This window comes from Plectropomus leopardus, chromosome 3 (genome assembly GCF_008729295.1).
Source record: "Plectropomus leopardus isolate mb chromosome 3, YSFRI_Pleo_2.0, whole genome shotgun sequence".
Classification (NCBI taxonomy): domain Eukaryota; kingdom Metazoa; phylum Chordata; class Actinopteri; order Perciformes; family Serranidae; genus Plectropomus; species Plectropomus leopardus.
The window spans coordinates 1,554,581-1,572,005 of NC_056465.1; the positions used below are offsets into that span (position 1 = coordinate 1,554,581).

General features: G+C 39.8%; 1 protein-coding gene across 5 annotated transcripts in view; it reads right to left on the minus strand.

The window, feature by feature from the left end:
* eps15l1a (epidermal growth factor receptor pathway substrate 15-like 1a) overlaps positions 1–17,425 on the minus strand; it is a 49,663-nt gene that overhangs the window by 13,542 nt on the left and 18,696 nt on the right. For 2 of the 5 annotated variants that reach the window (XM_042515487.1, XM_042515476.1), the window contains exons 14-23: positions 15,972–16,044; positions 14,631–14,792; positions 13,902–14,099; positions 11,965–12,144; positions 9,402–9,507; positions 9,064–9,114; positions 7,178–7,314; positions 6,428–6,491; positions 4,597–4,742; positions 4,189–4,282 (exon numbers count right to left, since the gene is read on the minus strand). In XM_042515487.1, coding sequence (XP_042371421.1) covers positions 4,189–4,282; positions 4,597–4,742; positions 6,428–6,491; positions 7,178–7,314; positions 9,064–9,114; positions 9,402–9,507; positions 11,965–12,144; positions 13,902–14,099; positions 14,631–14,792; positions 15,972–16,044 — 1,211 coding nt within the window. Of the gene's footprint in view, positions 1–4,188; positions 4,283–4,596; positions 4,743–6,427; positions 6,492–7,177; positions 7,315–9,063; positions 9,115–9,401; positions 9,508–11,964; positions 12,145–13,901; positions 14,100–14,630; positions 14,793–15,971; positions 16,045–16,771; positions 16,805–17,425 lie in introns of all 5 variants that reach the window. The other 3 variants (XM_042515470.1, XM_042515480.1, XM_042515495.1) reach the window with 3 other exon arrangements.

A 17,425-nucleotide genomic window follows, 5' to 3' on the forward strand; every position in this document is an offset into this window, starting at 1 on the left:
GTCTGACTGATGTTTTGAACAAATGAAAAGACTGCTATCACAGTTCTAACACATTTCTCTCTAGTTTCATTCCACAACCCCTGAGTCAGCAAGTGTGTCAGTTTAGGCTGACACACAAAAACTGAGATTCTGGGTAACTGGGGTTCACACTATGAACACCAAGTGCCACGGGACAGTGTTGTGCTGTCCCTAAACACATCCTTTCTGATCATGGCATCATTAATAAAACGTTTTGGATCACCACCATTTAAAAAACTAAATCCAATGTTTTCTCCATATCTTTTAATTATCCATTAATTGCTTCTATGTTATTGATGTGGGCCAGCAGTTGGAGCCATGTAAAGTCTCTCAAGCTCATGTCTTACGGGCACTAAACTGAGAAGTGAAAAACTGAGCTATGTCCAAATTCTGTACTAATATTCTTATTTTAGGCTGGATTTTAGTATGTAATAGGTTCACACTGTTTTTTTGTACTATTGATGTCCACAAGTGTCCCACAATGCAATGTGCTATGGAAATGGAGGTGCTATTCATAGTATATAAACTTCAAAAAGTGTACTCTACATACTGTATAGAATGAGGGCGCAGTATTGAATTGGGCAACATGTTGGTGATGGACAGCATCTTTCTTTGTAATGAAAAAGCTGTGAAGTTTGGATATATTGATCAATAATGAATACATCATGAAAACCCAATAATGTTCCTGGGCCAGATGGAATCCCAGTTTAGGTCCTAAAAAATTGTGCCCATTAGGGCGTTAGTTCCAGGGCACATTATTTGCAATTCATTGACGTAATCAATTAATGGAAATATGTGGATTTGCAAAACGTGCTTCAGCGCACCACGATATAGAAACATGCTCCTGAGTTGCATGCTGTCAAGGCATGGATTCCACAGGAGAGCAAGTGGTGGCCCACAAGTGTGGCTTAAGTGAGTTATCACAGGAGTACAGCTGCTCAGCACAGACACCTGAAGCATCACATAGCACTTTGTTAAGACCACAGCAGAAGGCACCGTCCTGTTTACTTTTTGTCCCCTCCCACACAGGATATATTATTATTAACACATGGAACATGTTTCTATTTGTAGCAGTCACATAAACTTCCTGCATTGCTGCTAACGTTACATTGTAATGTTGTTATTGGGCTGTTTTATTTTCTGCTTACTTTCATGGTCATGTAAGAGTGATAAAACCAATGTTAAAGACCGCTGTTTCAGTATGTGACTGCTGTTACAGTCTGTAAATCATTTCAGTAATTGCTCTTGCCCCACACTGATGCAAACATAGCCTAGATTTGTTAGTGATGATCTAAACCACATATTACTCCAGTGATAAAATAAATCCATGATATAAAAATTTGAATTTTTCTTAAGTTCTTGAGAAAAGATACTTACTCTCCAGTTCAGCAAAAGGGCTGCCATGATATACAGCGATTAAACTCCTGTATGTGTCTCAGCAATGCTTTTGAGTTTGAGGTCCAATATTTTTCTGATCAGGCATCTGAGAATGCTTTAACATAGCAATTTTAAAATATACAGCTATTATCATTGTTTTGAAAGAAGATGACAGAAAAAAATAATTATTAAAAAGACAATTTTTTTGATATTCATTTTGGGTTTTGTTACATTAGTCAAGTAAAAAATTATTTGAAGAATAATAGTCGACTAATCGAAAAAAAACTGTTGATTAATCGAGAGAAAATCAAAAGCACAAAGTGCAGCCATAAGACCCATCCTTCACTCTCTCTTCTGTTGATGAGCCATCTGTTTTTCCATATGCTGACAGTCACCAATAAGAATTAACTCTTGTAGCCAGCAAACTCAGTTATTCCAATCACCATTCTCACATGAGCTTTGTTACACAGCCATACAAGCTCTAAAGAAGTGCCCTGCTTCTGATTTTAAAACAAGTCCAGTCTGTGGTGTTTAGAATGTCAATCCATGTGTTTGTCTTTTTTGTATAATTCTGTTTATGTTATGTATTCTGTATGTCTTACTTGTTGTGCACCTACTGTAGTAAACAAGTTTCCTCCCTGAGATCAAACAATAAACTATCTATCTATCATCATATACGAAGGCTTCAAAATAACATGTTACAGTGCACCTCACTCTTTCACTCACTGCTGGTTTACTATTTGAATTGAGGAACAACACAGAATATAGAGTGTGTGACAGCAGTGGCTTGGCAAAAGCAAGAAGGCTTTTATCTTCTCCGCACCCACAATGACATTCTTTCCTGTTGACAGATTAGAGCAGAGTTTAAGACTGCACTTTCTAAGGTGGAGAAAAAAAAACACTTTTCCGTGGTTAAAGAAAAGACAACAGGTATACATATCAACATTGGTGAAAACTACACACTACAGAAAGGCTGCCATTCAAAAAGTTTAGAATACCAAATTTTATTCTTTTATTCTATGTCAGAATTGTTTCTTTGGTCTTGTCCTTCCCATGTGGTTATAAAGTATTCCAATATACATGGTCTTTTCATGGTAAGATATTTTACCTATTTTTTGCAAGCTGAACTTGCAAGCAAAATTAAATATATACGTATAAATATATATATATATATAGAGAGAGAGAGAGAGAAAGAGAGAGAGAGAGAGGAAAAGCAGAATATATTATATATCAAGATCTAAAAAAGCCCTGATCAATATTTTTACAATAACGCCTAAAATGAAAACATGTAAAACCCCTTTCTAACATACAGTGAGTGAGTGAACCCTGGCGGAGGACACGATACAATACGATACGATATGATACGATACGATACGATGCGATGCGATGCGATGCGATGCGATGCGATGCGGTGCGATACGATACGATACGATACAATATACTTGCATTTGTCTTAGATGCTGCACCCATAAATGCCTCCACAGTTACAATAAAACAAACCAAATATGAGCAAACCAGCACTTGCTGTACAGCATCACACCAATAAATGGCACATAATCCAAACTGCAGATACAAAATATTGAACATATATTGCAACAAATATTGCACACACCAAGTGGTAAAATATCACTGCACAATTACTACACAATCCCTGCAGCCTGAAGTAGCATTGTTTTAAAGTTTGATGGAGGTAGGAAGAAGTGAGTTTTAAAGCAGTTGAGTTTGCAGTGGGGAACTCTATATCATTTGTCAGAGGGCAAGAGTTCATATTCTGTGTGGAGGACATGTGATGGTTCACGCAAAATTTGTCCAGATCAGGGTTGGAAATAAGCACCAGTCACAAGCCAAATGCGTGGCTGCTAGATTTGCTTCACTTACCAGCCCAACTAAAAACCGATGGTAATCTTTTGAGTCACTGCTAGATTTTGGAATCCACCAACCACAGTGGCATGTGGACTAAAAAGTTAATTTCCAACACTGGTCCAGATATACTGTGGTTGACACCAACATTCATGGAGCCTATGGAGCTCTTAACGACCCTAAGCAATGGCTCTGAGAATAGGTTGGGGGTGTGCGACACTTTGTCCAAATAGAACCAGGGCAAGCAGTTGTTTTTTTTTTTTTTTTAAACAAGTGACATGTCACTTGTCTGTCTGAGGAGCAGGTTAGGACAGAATTTGGAAACACTGAAGAAATCTAATGTTTGCTCTCTCTCTCTTAAATATCGCGTCCTGTTAGGAAAGGACAAAATATGATGTCTCCAATGGACCCAAAGACAGTTATCAACTCTGCATATGCAGATATTTCGGTCATTATTAGTATTTTCATTGTTTTCTCTCCATCCTCCACATGTTTTAATTTCCTTTTAAACTAATTTTCTTTCTTTTTTCCTCTGAATGCCTTTTTTAAAATAATTATTCTTCATCACAGTCCATGAATACATACACACTTCTCCGTCCCTGTCATTCCTCAGCATGCATGTAAAACCCAGTACGGGCAAAATATCAGAGCATTACCAAAATTATCAGGAAGCAGTGCTGATGGGACAGGAGTGCCCACACAAGAAGGATAACATCACTAAAGCTATGTAGACCTAACTATAATACTTTGACCTGATATTTTGTGACTATGAGATCCAATTGGGAAGCATACGTGGGTGTCTGAGTCATTATTCTCAAAAGTCTCTGTTTCAGCCCGCCCAGACCAAAACACAATCCCAGAGTTTTCAGGCTAAAACAGGGTCAGCAGCTCCATTTTAGGGGTTTCAAAATGCCTTTAGAGAATGAGACTCACCACTGGGAGGCTTGGGCCTTGGAGGAACAGTCTTCTTCGGTGGCAGAGCTGGTGTATCATTTTTCCTGCTGAATGGGTCGTCTACAAACACAGACTGGAATGAAAGATTGAGAGGAAGAATATGTGGTTCTATTAAGACTCACCTGTAATTGTACATACTAAAATATGGCAGGTAGTGACACAACATATGTTATAAGAGCTCTGAAACTGAGGACAGGATGGCACCAGGACACAGTTCAATTTCTTAATTTTCTTAAAAAAAAAAACATCACAATAAAAATAATAATTGTACTAAACCAAATAGGAGACATTCTCAAATTGAAGACCTATTACATGCAATGGAAGACTTTGAGAACTATCTGCCCAGACAGTGCTTCCAGGATAGGTTTTGGCTCCTACCTTACCTACCTTTTGGTAGTCCGGCAGCCAGCTGGCTCTGCCTTCAAAAGGGTCTCTGGGCTTCGACATGAGGCTGAAGTCTGCAAATCCAGCAGAACTGTTACTGCTATTGTTGAACGAACTACTGCCAAATGGGTCCAACGTGACAAACAGGTCTGAAAAAAGAAAAAAACCAAAAATAGTTTCAATTAATTTATTTCAACAAGCTCTCTACTTTATATAGTCTGCCATATCTCACTGATCTACCTTAAGAAGCTAGAGTTAGATACACATTATAAATGCAATGCAACACCAACACAAACTAAAGTAAACATGATCATAAACTGACAGTGTCACCAACTATTCCATTTCTAACTTGCATTTTTTTTTACATATTTTTAGAAGTCTTTATAATTATTTGACTATCAGTAAGGTTTCTGTTCCAGGGAATTTCAAGAGCCAAGAGTTGCCTCCTCACACAAAAATGGTCACTTAAAGGTACATAAAATGTTCAGCAGTCTAATGCCCAGCCAAAATGTTTAGACTCTCTGACAGAGGGGTTCTAGAGAAGGTCATTTTGGTCACTCAGTCCACCACATTGGTCCAGAGTAGAATTTCTTAACTACTTCTGGATGGATTGCCAGTCAAATTTTTCACTGACAGTAATGGATACCTGTCAATGGATTCTACCGACAGTAGTGGTCCCTCGACTTTTCTTCAACATGAAGTTGAAATTTGTGGTTATAAATTTTATTTTTCAACAATTACTGGATGGACAGCATGCCAAAAAGCATGGTGATGGATGTTCAAAATATTATCAGCTTTATGTCTATTGCTGCCACCACACTAACCATCATTATTTCCAATCCAAGGCCACGTAGGCGTGTTATGGAGCCATAATGGAAAGGCAAGCCCCTTATATGAGGGAGCTGCCATGTATTAGGGATTTCTGGGAGGAGAGACCACAATTTCACAAAAGAATTGTGGATTCAAGACTTCCATATGGTCTGCTCAACTTTTGAAGAGTTATGTGATGCAGTAACACCTCCTGTAGCTCCTGCTGCATCATGGGGGAGCCAGTTCCTTCTGACAAGCACATAGCTTTAGCATCATGTGACCCAGAAAAGCCAAAAAAGTACTTCCATTACAGTTTTGTGTAATATGGCTTTTTCAAATCACCTGAAATAAAACGTCCCGCGAGTGTAAAAACTTTCTTGGTTTTTTCAAATCTGACATGTGACACGCATCACAGAGGACACATTCCCTCCTCAGTCATGGCTTTAATAAACAAACCAACATGGTGTGCGTAGTCTGAGGAAACAGTGACCCCAGTGTGGTGACAGGCTCAGATTCCTCCAATCACTGAGGCACTCAAGCTGCCCCACTCTGTGTATGTGTTGTATGGACAACATTCATATCCTGGAGAAAATGACGGAGCTTTTCTTGTGCTGAAATTAACAAACAGCTGACTGACAGAACTCCAGTGCACTGACAGCACATGTTCATTCATTTCAAGAGTTACGCCAGCGAACAAACAACAACACTGTCACTGTCAAAGTCAGACTGAAAGACACTGCAAAACTGACTCCAATATCACCTGAAATAGGGCTGGGATATCTGTACACCAATTTTTATTTTTTAACTGTTGTACTAAGGTATACAAACATAAATATCCTTTAATATCTGTGGTTGTATTAGGCTGTTGTAGGCCATGTTGTACATCAATGAGCAAGACTATTTAATGGCAATATTGGATATCAGAGAGCACAAAGACTGACAGATTCCCTTCATTTTTTAATTAGAACCATAAATTATGTTCATAAGCAACATGGATGTAGGGTAATAAAGAATAATGCTGTACCTGGTCCTTTGGGTTTTGGGTTACTTGAGAAGAACGGGTCAATGCTTGTGAAGTGACTGGTTTGCTGCAGGGAGAACAAGAAAGGTGAATAAAGTCATGGGAAATTTACAAAGTCACAGCCAAACCTTAGTTATAAATTTTATCTTGACTGTTGGTGTTTTTTACTTTCTAAATTAAATACAAATTTACCCACATTTTGTTTGTTTGTTAAGATTGAACTTCAGAGTAGACATGACCAGAATATACAGAGAGTCCTGTAGCACCAATTCATCCAACAGGTAATCCAAACTCAGCTGTTGTTTAAATGATTCATATAAGCTGACAATAAGTAGTCATCTTAAGGTCTGTGCCACTCTTAGGAATTTTAAGATTGTTGATTAGTAGCAATGTTGATTGTGATAGTGCACGTAGTAGAAATAGCATGTATTTTCTCTATATGCAAATTTGGTAAAAAAATGATGTCATCAGGTGGGAAATAATATAATGCATGCTGTTAAGCTTTGATGGTTGTGGGATCAAAAACTGCAATTTGAATGGGTTTCACTGGAGCGTTTTGCATTTAACAGTATGAATGTAACAACTGTGTTTACGCAATGCAAGAGCTATGCTGGAGATTCCACAGTTCAATAAAAATACACATTCTTGCCAAAATGTACGTCATATGTATGAACACAGCCAAAACTTTTAAAGAAATGAAGAATGAAAACCATGTAAAATGTGCCTCACAGTCCCTACAGCTTAAAAAAGTACCTTGGAGGGTAATGTGGCACTTTTGCTGAATGGGTCTGGTGTGGAGAAGGGATCCATCTTTGTGGTCTTCTTGAAGAAATCTTCTGATGAAGCCTTGAAAGGATCTGTCTCTTTAAACGGGTCTCCTCCAAAAGGATCTGCAGCAGAAATGATAATCCACTTTGAACATATTATTCAAAGAGAACACTCAACTTTTGCATCTCAGCTTGGATCAGATTCAGGCTTTACAAAATCTAGCCCATGATGGGAGACTCTGTGAATGGACTGCACTTGCATAGCACTTTTCTAGTCTTCCGACCACTTAAAGCACTTTTACACTACATGTCACATTCCCCCATTTACACACTAGTGGCCCAGACTAGGTGCCACCTGCTATGGAGTAACTTCTCATACACACTCACACTCCACATCAGAAGCAATTTAGGGTTCAGTATCTTGCCCAAGGATACTTCGAAATGTTGAGCCGGGTATCAAACCCACAACCCGCTCTTCCTCTGAGCCACAGCCGCCCCAACAATGTAAGGGCATCGGGATCACAATCACTACCAGGATGACTGACATGAATGACAAGTATCTGTACAGGCTGCTGTATAAAGTGCATGTGTAATCCTGTGCTCATCTGGTGGGCAGGCAGAGAGGAGAGCTGCAGCAGGAGGCCTATATTGTAAATTCTATCCTTTTTTGCCTTTCGAGAAAACTGCCCATCTCAGTTTTAATCAGTTGTCCTCCCTATGATACCTGCTCTAATGCCTACAACATACTGACCACCCATGTTATGCAGAACTGCAATAATGACAACATGAGGCATTCAGTCAGTGCTCTTCTGTGGAAGCCGATAGATGATTATGATAAGTCGATCATTCAGGTCATGAACCCACATTAGAGTTGCTTATATCAGCCAGTGCTTTCTCCTTCACACCCAGTATCAGATCCCACTGATAACTGACACAAATACTCTGCATCACAAGATGCTGAAGTTGCAGTTAAAATGGTTGATTGTTTTAGATTACCAGGAAAATCATATGCATGGTAACTAAATGATAAACTGAAAAAACAAAACTGGTCCATGCCTTTGCTCATTGCTCGCCTTTTACCATTCTTTTCTCCAAAAAAGCAATAATGGGTTGTAAACTATGGAGTAGGGAAGTAGTTTTACTGCTGTGTGAAAAAGGATGATTTCGATCACTAATCTCCATCTACTTACTAGAGAAGTGAAACTCCCCAATATCGCTGAAGAGGGAAGTGTGGCAGAAGTCACAGTTCAAAAACTGCTGTTTCACATATGCAGAGAAACACTGCTGCCAGCACCAGCACAGGCCACTCTTCGATATATGTATGAGGGTTCAGATGCCATTTACCAGGAAATTGTACTTTTTTGTTTGTTTCAGTGGATAACGAGAAGCTAGTTTGAGTTAACCCCTTAAGACCTGGATTGAAATGAATATTCCTTCTGTGCGCCGATGCCTTTCACAAGCATTTACACATTTTAAACCTAAGAAAATTGGTTTAACCCATCTTTTGTCCAAAAAAACAGGGATAATGTCCAGAAAAGTAAAATAACTGTTACAGAAAAAAAGGATAGATAGATAGATAGATAGATAGATAGATAGATAGATAGATAGATTATATGCATGCACAGAACTCTTTTTAAATTAGCTTGTTATCTACATTAAGGATTTGGCAAGTTATTAGGTCTTTAACTGTTCATGTGCGACAATATGATCTTAACTGAAGGACCACTTACTAGCTTTCCTTTGCTCTTGCAATAGAACAGGCTGATGGCAATGATTCCAGTGAAATGACATGAATTTGTTACTTTATTTGTATTTTTAACGCTGTGAGTGTTAAGTCAATAAAACTGAGCTCCTTTTTCCAAAAGTAAATACCTGTAGCTGTTGATGGCTGCTTTGCAAAAGGGTCATTTTGGAAAGGGTCACCTACAGGAGAGGAATCCAGCAGAGAGGGAAGAGCAGGAGGAAAACAGACAGGGAGACAGAAAGGACAGTCAGAGAGCAACTCAAGTTCAAAACAGTAAGCTGTCAGGAGAAAAGAAAACTAAAGATAAGCAGAGCAGTAAACACAGTTAATAGAGGAGAGGACAGGCAGAGTGTGTGAAAAAAGAGGGACTGAGAAGGAAGGAGAGTAGACTAAATGGATGATGGTGAGTTAAGGAAGACAGGATAAATATCCTGAGGAACACTGATGGACAGAGGGGGACAGCAACCTTTGAATGGGTCTGTTTTGAAAGGGTCTTCAGAGTGGAAGGGGTCAGTGTGAAGCTCCTGAGGCTGGCTGTTGAACACAGACGGCTTCACTTTGAATGGATCCTCCTGTGGTTGGAACATAGATAAGGAAAGAAACAGAGGGAGATTTGTTCATTGTACAGTTTTAGCAAACACACAAACACAAAACGTCAGCGATGGCAATATGGCATTGCTTTTAGACATTTGTGTGGAATCTTGCCATAATTTGGATATGAATTCTGGAGATGTGGCCAGAAATGTGTTCATTGTTGAGTCTGAGTGAACATTTATGCCCAATTTGAAGAACTTCACTCAAAGACAACCTGAAAGCATATGTTTCTGGTCACAACTGTCACTGTAGAGGCATAATAAAATGTTAACAGAACTGGTAAAAAACAACAAGATGACCCAAGTTGTAGAAAACCAGAACTATCTTTTAATAATGTTCCACTTAAGCCACAGCCACTTAAGTTTGGAACTGAACCTTAAGAGCTTTTTCAAAGGAATGTCTAAGGAGAGTCTGCTCTGATTACACAAGTGCAAACACACACACACACACACACACACACACACACACACACACACACACACACACACACACTCCCACAAAACACAACACAAGAATGATTATCACCAAAAAAGCACTGGAGCAATTTTCTTTTTTTTTGTTGTTGTTGCTGTTTTTGCAGTTTGCCTTGCTCTGTATGCACTCTGCTTCTCTGACTCAAAGTTTCTTCATGTGCCATCCTGACTCTACAGGGCTCTGCCTTGTTATGGCTCATTAGAGGATCTGTGCTGTGCTTCATAGGAAACCCTGAGTTTAATCCCTCTGCTGATCCTGGGAACTGTTTGCCAGGTGTGAGAGGGCCTGAGCTCAGGTAATTATGTTATTATGAGTAAAGTGAGTGGAAGGGAACTGTGTGATTAGATGTGCTGTCTCCGGGGAAAACAATGGAGAGTCAGGGACAAAAATAATAACTGAAGTTTTAGCAAACAACGATCAAATGACAGAAATGACAGCAAAGAATTTGGCATGCTGTAGTTTGCAGACTGCTGCAAATCTCCAAGCCAAAGAGGAAACGATGACAAAACTATGAGTGGATTGGTAGAATTCGAAAAAGCCTGGAATTAAAAGCTTGTTTTTATGTGCATCTTTGAAATGTTACAGTATTAACATCAGAAGTATTAAGATGCCCCTGTGCTTTATTACACTGCTGCTGATTTGAACAAATCACCCTGCAACAGACAATGTTACGCATGATATGCCACAAATAACACACCACAAATTTGTTTTCTATGTCTAGAGCCAGACTGTTCATTAGGAGCGCTACTGCAATATATATACCATTTGGTTATTTATGGCAGCACATTGGCAGACACAGGGCAGCAAAACACCAGGTGCATTAAAGGTGAAACCCGACCGGTCATTCTGCTGGGTCTAAAAATTAGCATTTACTCACAGACGGCTGTGTATCTCTTCTATTGATCTGATCAGCTGTAAACAGATTGACAAATCAATCATCCAACTGTGAGCCACAAAGTGGAAAAAAAGAACCGATGTAGAGCTCCATCTGTGCTGTGGTCATGGACCACTCTCATTCTGTGGGAAACACTAACCTCATAGGGCTAGAGAGATGAATGCTTGGGCTTTCACTCTTGACACAGCTTTTTCTGTCACTTTTCATGTGTCCAACCGACTGCAACACTATGGACATCTCAGAAGAGAGACTGAATACATGCACCGTTATCCCCATATTTAAAGCTACATTATGTTGCAATTTGGTTCCATGCTCTTTGGCACTCACTGAATGTCTCTGTCTGAGTGAAACACCACTGTCCTAAAACACACACAGCACTGTTACACTTCCCCCTCATTGACAACGTGCATTTGTTGACAAGCTGAGGGATGTGGAGCTGGCACAGACCTGTGAGAGGCCACGACCATGTTGACTGACAAAGTACAGTTATATTTAGGGATCAACAATATTGTATTTTAGGCTGATATTCGATATGCCAAAATATAACAACACACTTGTTGTTCATGATGACCCACAAGCAGATGGAGAAGTGAAATGCAATACTTTGCAGTGTAGGTATATAATGTAAAAAATAAAAAAATAAATAAATATTGGTTTGTCATATCAGCAGAAATCAGCATGTTGGCTAATTCCAATGTTTCATTTTAAAGCCAATATCTGCCGATGCCAAAAATGTGCCGATATTTTCGTGCATCCCTAGTAACAGAATTTGCGAAAAACATGACTCTGCTAGCGTTTACGGGCCATTGTTTGCAAGCTGTTTATGGAGTATGTGTGTATTAAACTAAACTGTTGTCATGATGTTTAAACGCTGTAGCTAAATGGCTACATCATGTCATCACGCATTTGTTATTTCTAACACAACTTCTTGTATTGTTTATGCTTTTTAATTCAAATGTATTCCAGGCTGGTGGAAACATGTCAGTTAGCGGTCTTTTAATTTATATTGGAATGTGTGTTGAGCCACATTAAGAGAAAGAAGCAGAGTGTTAATATAGATGCTGACCTGTGCGGCTCTCACCGTGGCTGGAAATCCACCGTTCTCTCGGTCACTGAAGCCCTCGCTCATATCGGCCAGGTTGGTCATGCTGCCTCCATGGGTTCCATTCAATGTGCTGTTGTACTGCTCAATGCTTTTAGACACTTCCTGTTGGCTGTCCTGAATCTGGGACAACTTACTCCGAGCCTGCAGGACACATACATACGAACAGTTCAGTAACAATGGGATAAACACTTCACTGCTGCATGGTCCTCTTGCTTTACAAAGCTCCTTGTGCATGTGTTTGGCCTGGGAAGCGTACTTCTGAACACCTGCTGGAGTTGAATGCACATGAAGAAACACTCTGATGTCGATCTAAGTGACATTGTGTCCAACAGCAGTGTTTGCAGCTACAGCTACACTGTGAAGCACACATCAACAGAACGAGACGGTCACTAAAACAGATTTAAGAGTCAAGTGATGCTATCTAGCTACACAGATACATTTACTTTAATTTGTTCTGGTTTTGAGATACATGTCTGTCAAATTTCTTTCTTCACCCTCATACATAAGAGCTAAGTGGAATTTTGTGAGTAATGCACACAGACATAAAACAGACATTTACTTTCGGTTTTGAATTTACATTTACGGTCATATAGCAAACTCAAAAGTTTATTTAATAATACTTTTAAAAAGACAACCGCCACACACAAACATGTACATTTCTGTACAGGTAATTGCTGAACATTATTACAATGCCTTTAATATAATCTGTACAAGGTCTTAGTTACACTACTTTATATACATCACAAGACCACTTCAACTCTTTGGAGTAATTTACTTTTAAAAAAATAACAATAATTTGTTAAGGATCTGGGCATAATTTTAGTTTAAAATATTCAAAAAATGAACTAACCCTATCAACAGAGTGTGAAGAAGTAACACATTTGACATTATTCCCAAACTGCCTTCATTTTGTATTGCAGAGATAACCACTGCTAAGCAGCCAGGGACAAGCTGTCCCTTCTGTAATAATACATCCTGGCCTGAGAGGCGATAATGAGTCACTGCAGCCTCTAGTGAGCCGCAGGAGGGGATGAAGAAGTTCAGCCGGCCGGTGTTGTGTTAATATTTAACACGTAGTGCTTCTCTCGGTGGTCATGGTTTGGGTCCGGTTTAGAAGAGGAAACACATACTGACAGGGAAACAATCCTCGATATGACACCAGAGTTAATGGATACACCATAGAGGTTAAAGTCTCAGTGAATTACTTAGTGTGTAAGAAATTATGATTTTGATGATTATTTCGATATTTGACTATATATACAGTGTGTGTGTGTGTGTGTGTGTACTTTAGTTGTTTAAACTGCTGGAACAGCCCTTGATGGCAGAACTAATGTGGAATCTTATGAATAATACAAAAGTCTTGAAAAACTACAGTATGTCATTAAATCAACATAACTGCTCTGAAAAGCAATAAGACTGGATATTATTACAGATGGCATGAGGAAATGATCAACGGCTGAGACTTCTCGAGTGGCAGATGTGGTATTCGGTTGTTACACTCAGGAGACTCTAATCTCATCAGGGTTTAACAAGACATGTTGTGGAGAACAGAAACAACAACATGGCAACATGCATCATTACCAAGCCGTGTGTTGCAGGTGGTTAAATTGTGTGTGTGTGTAAAAGATGAGTGGCTGGTAGGGAGCAGATAACACACAAATGCACGCACAAATGCACACACACACAACTAATTGCTGTGTTCCAGTTCCTCTAGCGGTACAGGAGGACCAGATACTGACTTGAACAGTAATAAAGATTACACAGTGCAATGATGCCCCCTGTTGACAATTTTCAATCTCTCTCTCCCTCACACACACACACACACACACACACATACACACACACACACACACACACACACACACACACACACACAAAAAAAAAGCCCTGTGTCCTACCTGGTTGATCTCATCCTGTGTGGCCTTCAGAGACTTGATGATGGTCTCCAGTTGGATCTTGCCAGCAGCCAGGCTCTGCTCCAGCTGGTTCTCCTCCTGCTGCAGGCGGCCCAGGTCAGCCTTTGCCCGGCTCAGCTCTTCCTCCTGGCTCTGCAAGTCTGACTCCTGGGAGTGGATCTGACTCTGGAGGGTTGAGATCTAAAGGCAGGAGAGAATGAAATCAAAACCTTTGAAATTCATTCTGTATCAGTGGATTTATTGAAACCGTTTGCTGCCCCCAAATGATTGAAGACATTTTGCTGTCTTTTGCACTTTTTCTATTTTTAATGGTGATTTTAAAAAAATCATTTAGTAGTTAATTTTTACCTTTTATATCTTTCCTCTTTTTACTCTAATATTGTAAATCTGTATTCTTTATTATGTTCCATATTTTATTGCTGTGTAAAGCAGAACTTTGAACTGCCCTGTTGTATGAAATGTGCTCTCCGAATAAAGCTGCCTTGCTTTCTCTTCTTCCCCTCTGCACCATCTCATCTGCCTCTTGTTAACTTTGGCATTTAGCTGAACAGTAAAACTATTAGAACACAGTATATATTTCATTAGAAACTTTTCATTCCTGATGATTCTGTGGCCACTGTAGCAAAGCTACTGCACTGCATCACAGCAGTGGAAACTTCTGCCTTGTTTTCAGTTTCTCTCACGTCCCCCAGTCCTTCCTCTCTTCCTCACCATCTGAGACTCTTCATGGCACTTCATCCGCACTTCGTTCAGCATATCCTCTAATTTGTGTTTCTGCTGGTCCATCTCCTCCAGTCGGTCCTGGGCATCTTGTTTCTGAGCCTCCAGCTCCTGCAGGCTTGCTGTCTCCCTGTCCAGGTCATTCTGCATCTCCTGACAGGACAAAAAGCAGAACAAGCCATGAGTGTCAATCAAGTATCATGTCCCAACATTTGGTGTTCATCACAACAAGTGGTCAGATATAGGAGTGGGCGATCCGAATAAGCAAATGGCGATGTCAGTAAAATATTCAGTGCACAATGTCATTGTTCTTGTTGGGGGGAATCTAATCAACCACCTGAACCCAGTCTGACACCGCCAGCTTTATTGTGTTATAGCAGTAAAACTGTCAAAACTGATAACTGATAGAAGGACAGAGACACAAGGACTGAGCCTCACAGTGTGTGCGTGTGTGTGTGTGTTTGACAGAGATAGTGACAGAGAGAGGGGGGAGAGGAAGGGAAACTATTACACGTGATGTCTCTCTAAGTTATTAATAATTTACTCAGCATGCTGCTTTGTCACTTTTTGACAAGTCTGCCAGACCCCGTGACATTTATACACCAGTGAATTTGAAAAGAAAAAAAAAAAAGGCTCAGCAGATTAAGAGAATCTTAACCAGACTAATTGACTGTGACTGTGGCAAATCTTCCCAATGGTGCCAACAAACGTGGTCGCTAAAAAAGTGCCATTTCACCCATCTGGCAGCCAAGAGTTTATCTGGTAGATAAGTCAGATACAGAGGGGCAATTCAGTTACAGACAGTCTACCAGTCACATAGAGCAGGACAAACACAAGCAGCCAAGATTCTGTTACTCCATTACCTATTTCTCTCCTCAAATGTTTTTAGAACCTTATTTTAAGTGTTTAAGTGTTTAGATTTGAAATGAAATGAAAGATTTGAAATGAAATTTGCTCTGGCATCTTGGTGGTTTTTGGTGCTATGCTCAATGATTACCAACATGGAATTAAATGCAGTAACAGGATCTTGATTCATATTTGATCATGGCTGCCTAATTTGATCGCAGTTCACCAGCATTCATTGACATGACTGATAGCTGCATTGGAGACTCCTCAACTCTACATGGTTATTTTAGCGATTCTTTCAAACGTCATTAGAAGCAGTAGCAGAGGAACATGATTTTTTGTCTCATTTTACTTTATTACTGTGTGGTTATAGTGACAGTTTCAGTAAATACTGAAATATTTTCATGACAGTTACCAACTGCAGCATTTACTCAAGCTATGAGTTCAAACTGAAGCTGAGTGACCAGGGAAAGAAGTTGGCCTCACCTGCACCTCTGCACTCTTGTGTCTGATGGCCTCCTCTGTCTCCCTGATGTCCTGCTCCAGAGTGTACTTTTCCCTGACAATCACACACAAATACAAAACAAATGCACACAAGGGCACACACACACAAACACACAAAAAATAACTACCAACCTCACTTCTGTGTACACTCATCAACAGAGTAACAAGACACTGGGCTGGAATTCTATCAAATCAACATAGGTACACAGGTAGTACAATCTGTCTTTTCTTTTTCTGTTGAGCTGCAGTGAACAGACAGACCCCTAGATGGGGCCCATTCACATCAATGGAGTTGAGTTGTCTGGAAATGCTGATTTTAGCCTTTCCCATTACATAAAAAACCCAGATGTTAGGGGCCTTAAAGGGGGTTACCACAGACTGCCGAGGCCTCACATTAGCCTATGGTAAACTTTGGAATGTTTTGGGGGTTTTTTTACACCGAACAAGGACTGTTGAGGCTATCCTCCATCACTTCTGTTAAATTTTCTTTGGGAACTGATTTCTTCATTGCCTGTATGAAAAGAAGGAATAACTATAGCAAGCAAAATGTGTTTCATTGTTCATATGGGAACTGAAATATTGCAAGTCCATCCTTAACCAAACTCTGCATCATGACTCCAGACATTAAGGTGATAAAAATAAGCAAATGTGAACATATGTAAAATCTACTTTTTAACACTATGCAAGAAAAGTTGTGTGCAGATGCACTGCTTATTGTCTGTGTGTGACAGTAGATTCAACAGAATGCCAGTCCATGGATGTTCAGTAGCTGGTGTGTTTACCTGAGAGTATTCCACTGGGTAAAGGCAAGAGTGCTGACGCAGCATGGAGAATAAGTGGTGAACAAACAAAAATTGGATAAAATAAACACATCAAAAGACTGGATGGTTGGCTGTTTGGATGGATGCAGGGAAGGAGGAAGAGAGCAGCTGATGGAGATGAAGTCAAGATGAGTAATGAAGCTCATCCATATTTGATGGTGCATGTTCCCTTTTCAGGTGTGCATTCTATCACAGAAAAACGATTGGACCATAAGCATACAGTATACACAGAACTGAGGGTATTGCAGGGTTAGCTGTGAACTGCTGCTGTCCAAACCTCTGTAGCTTTCTCCACCATCTTTGCATATCAACATCATTTTGTTGGAGAAACTCATAGGGTGCTTTCCAACATGGCAATTTATGCATCCTCCCTTCCTTCCTCCACCGGAAATCGTTTCCCCTCCCAGGGAGGCTTAGGCGGTATTACAGTATACCAGGGTATTTGGAAATCCTGAAGGTATGTTTTTCAATACTGTCATTGTTTTTAATTTTATTTAATCTTAATTTAACCCATTTTTTGTAGTGCACAGCATGCACCACCAGTCAGTCTCCGGGCTTTACTGGTGGAACAGGCAGCTGAGAGAATAACATCTAACTTGGTGAATTAAGAATTTA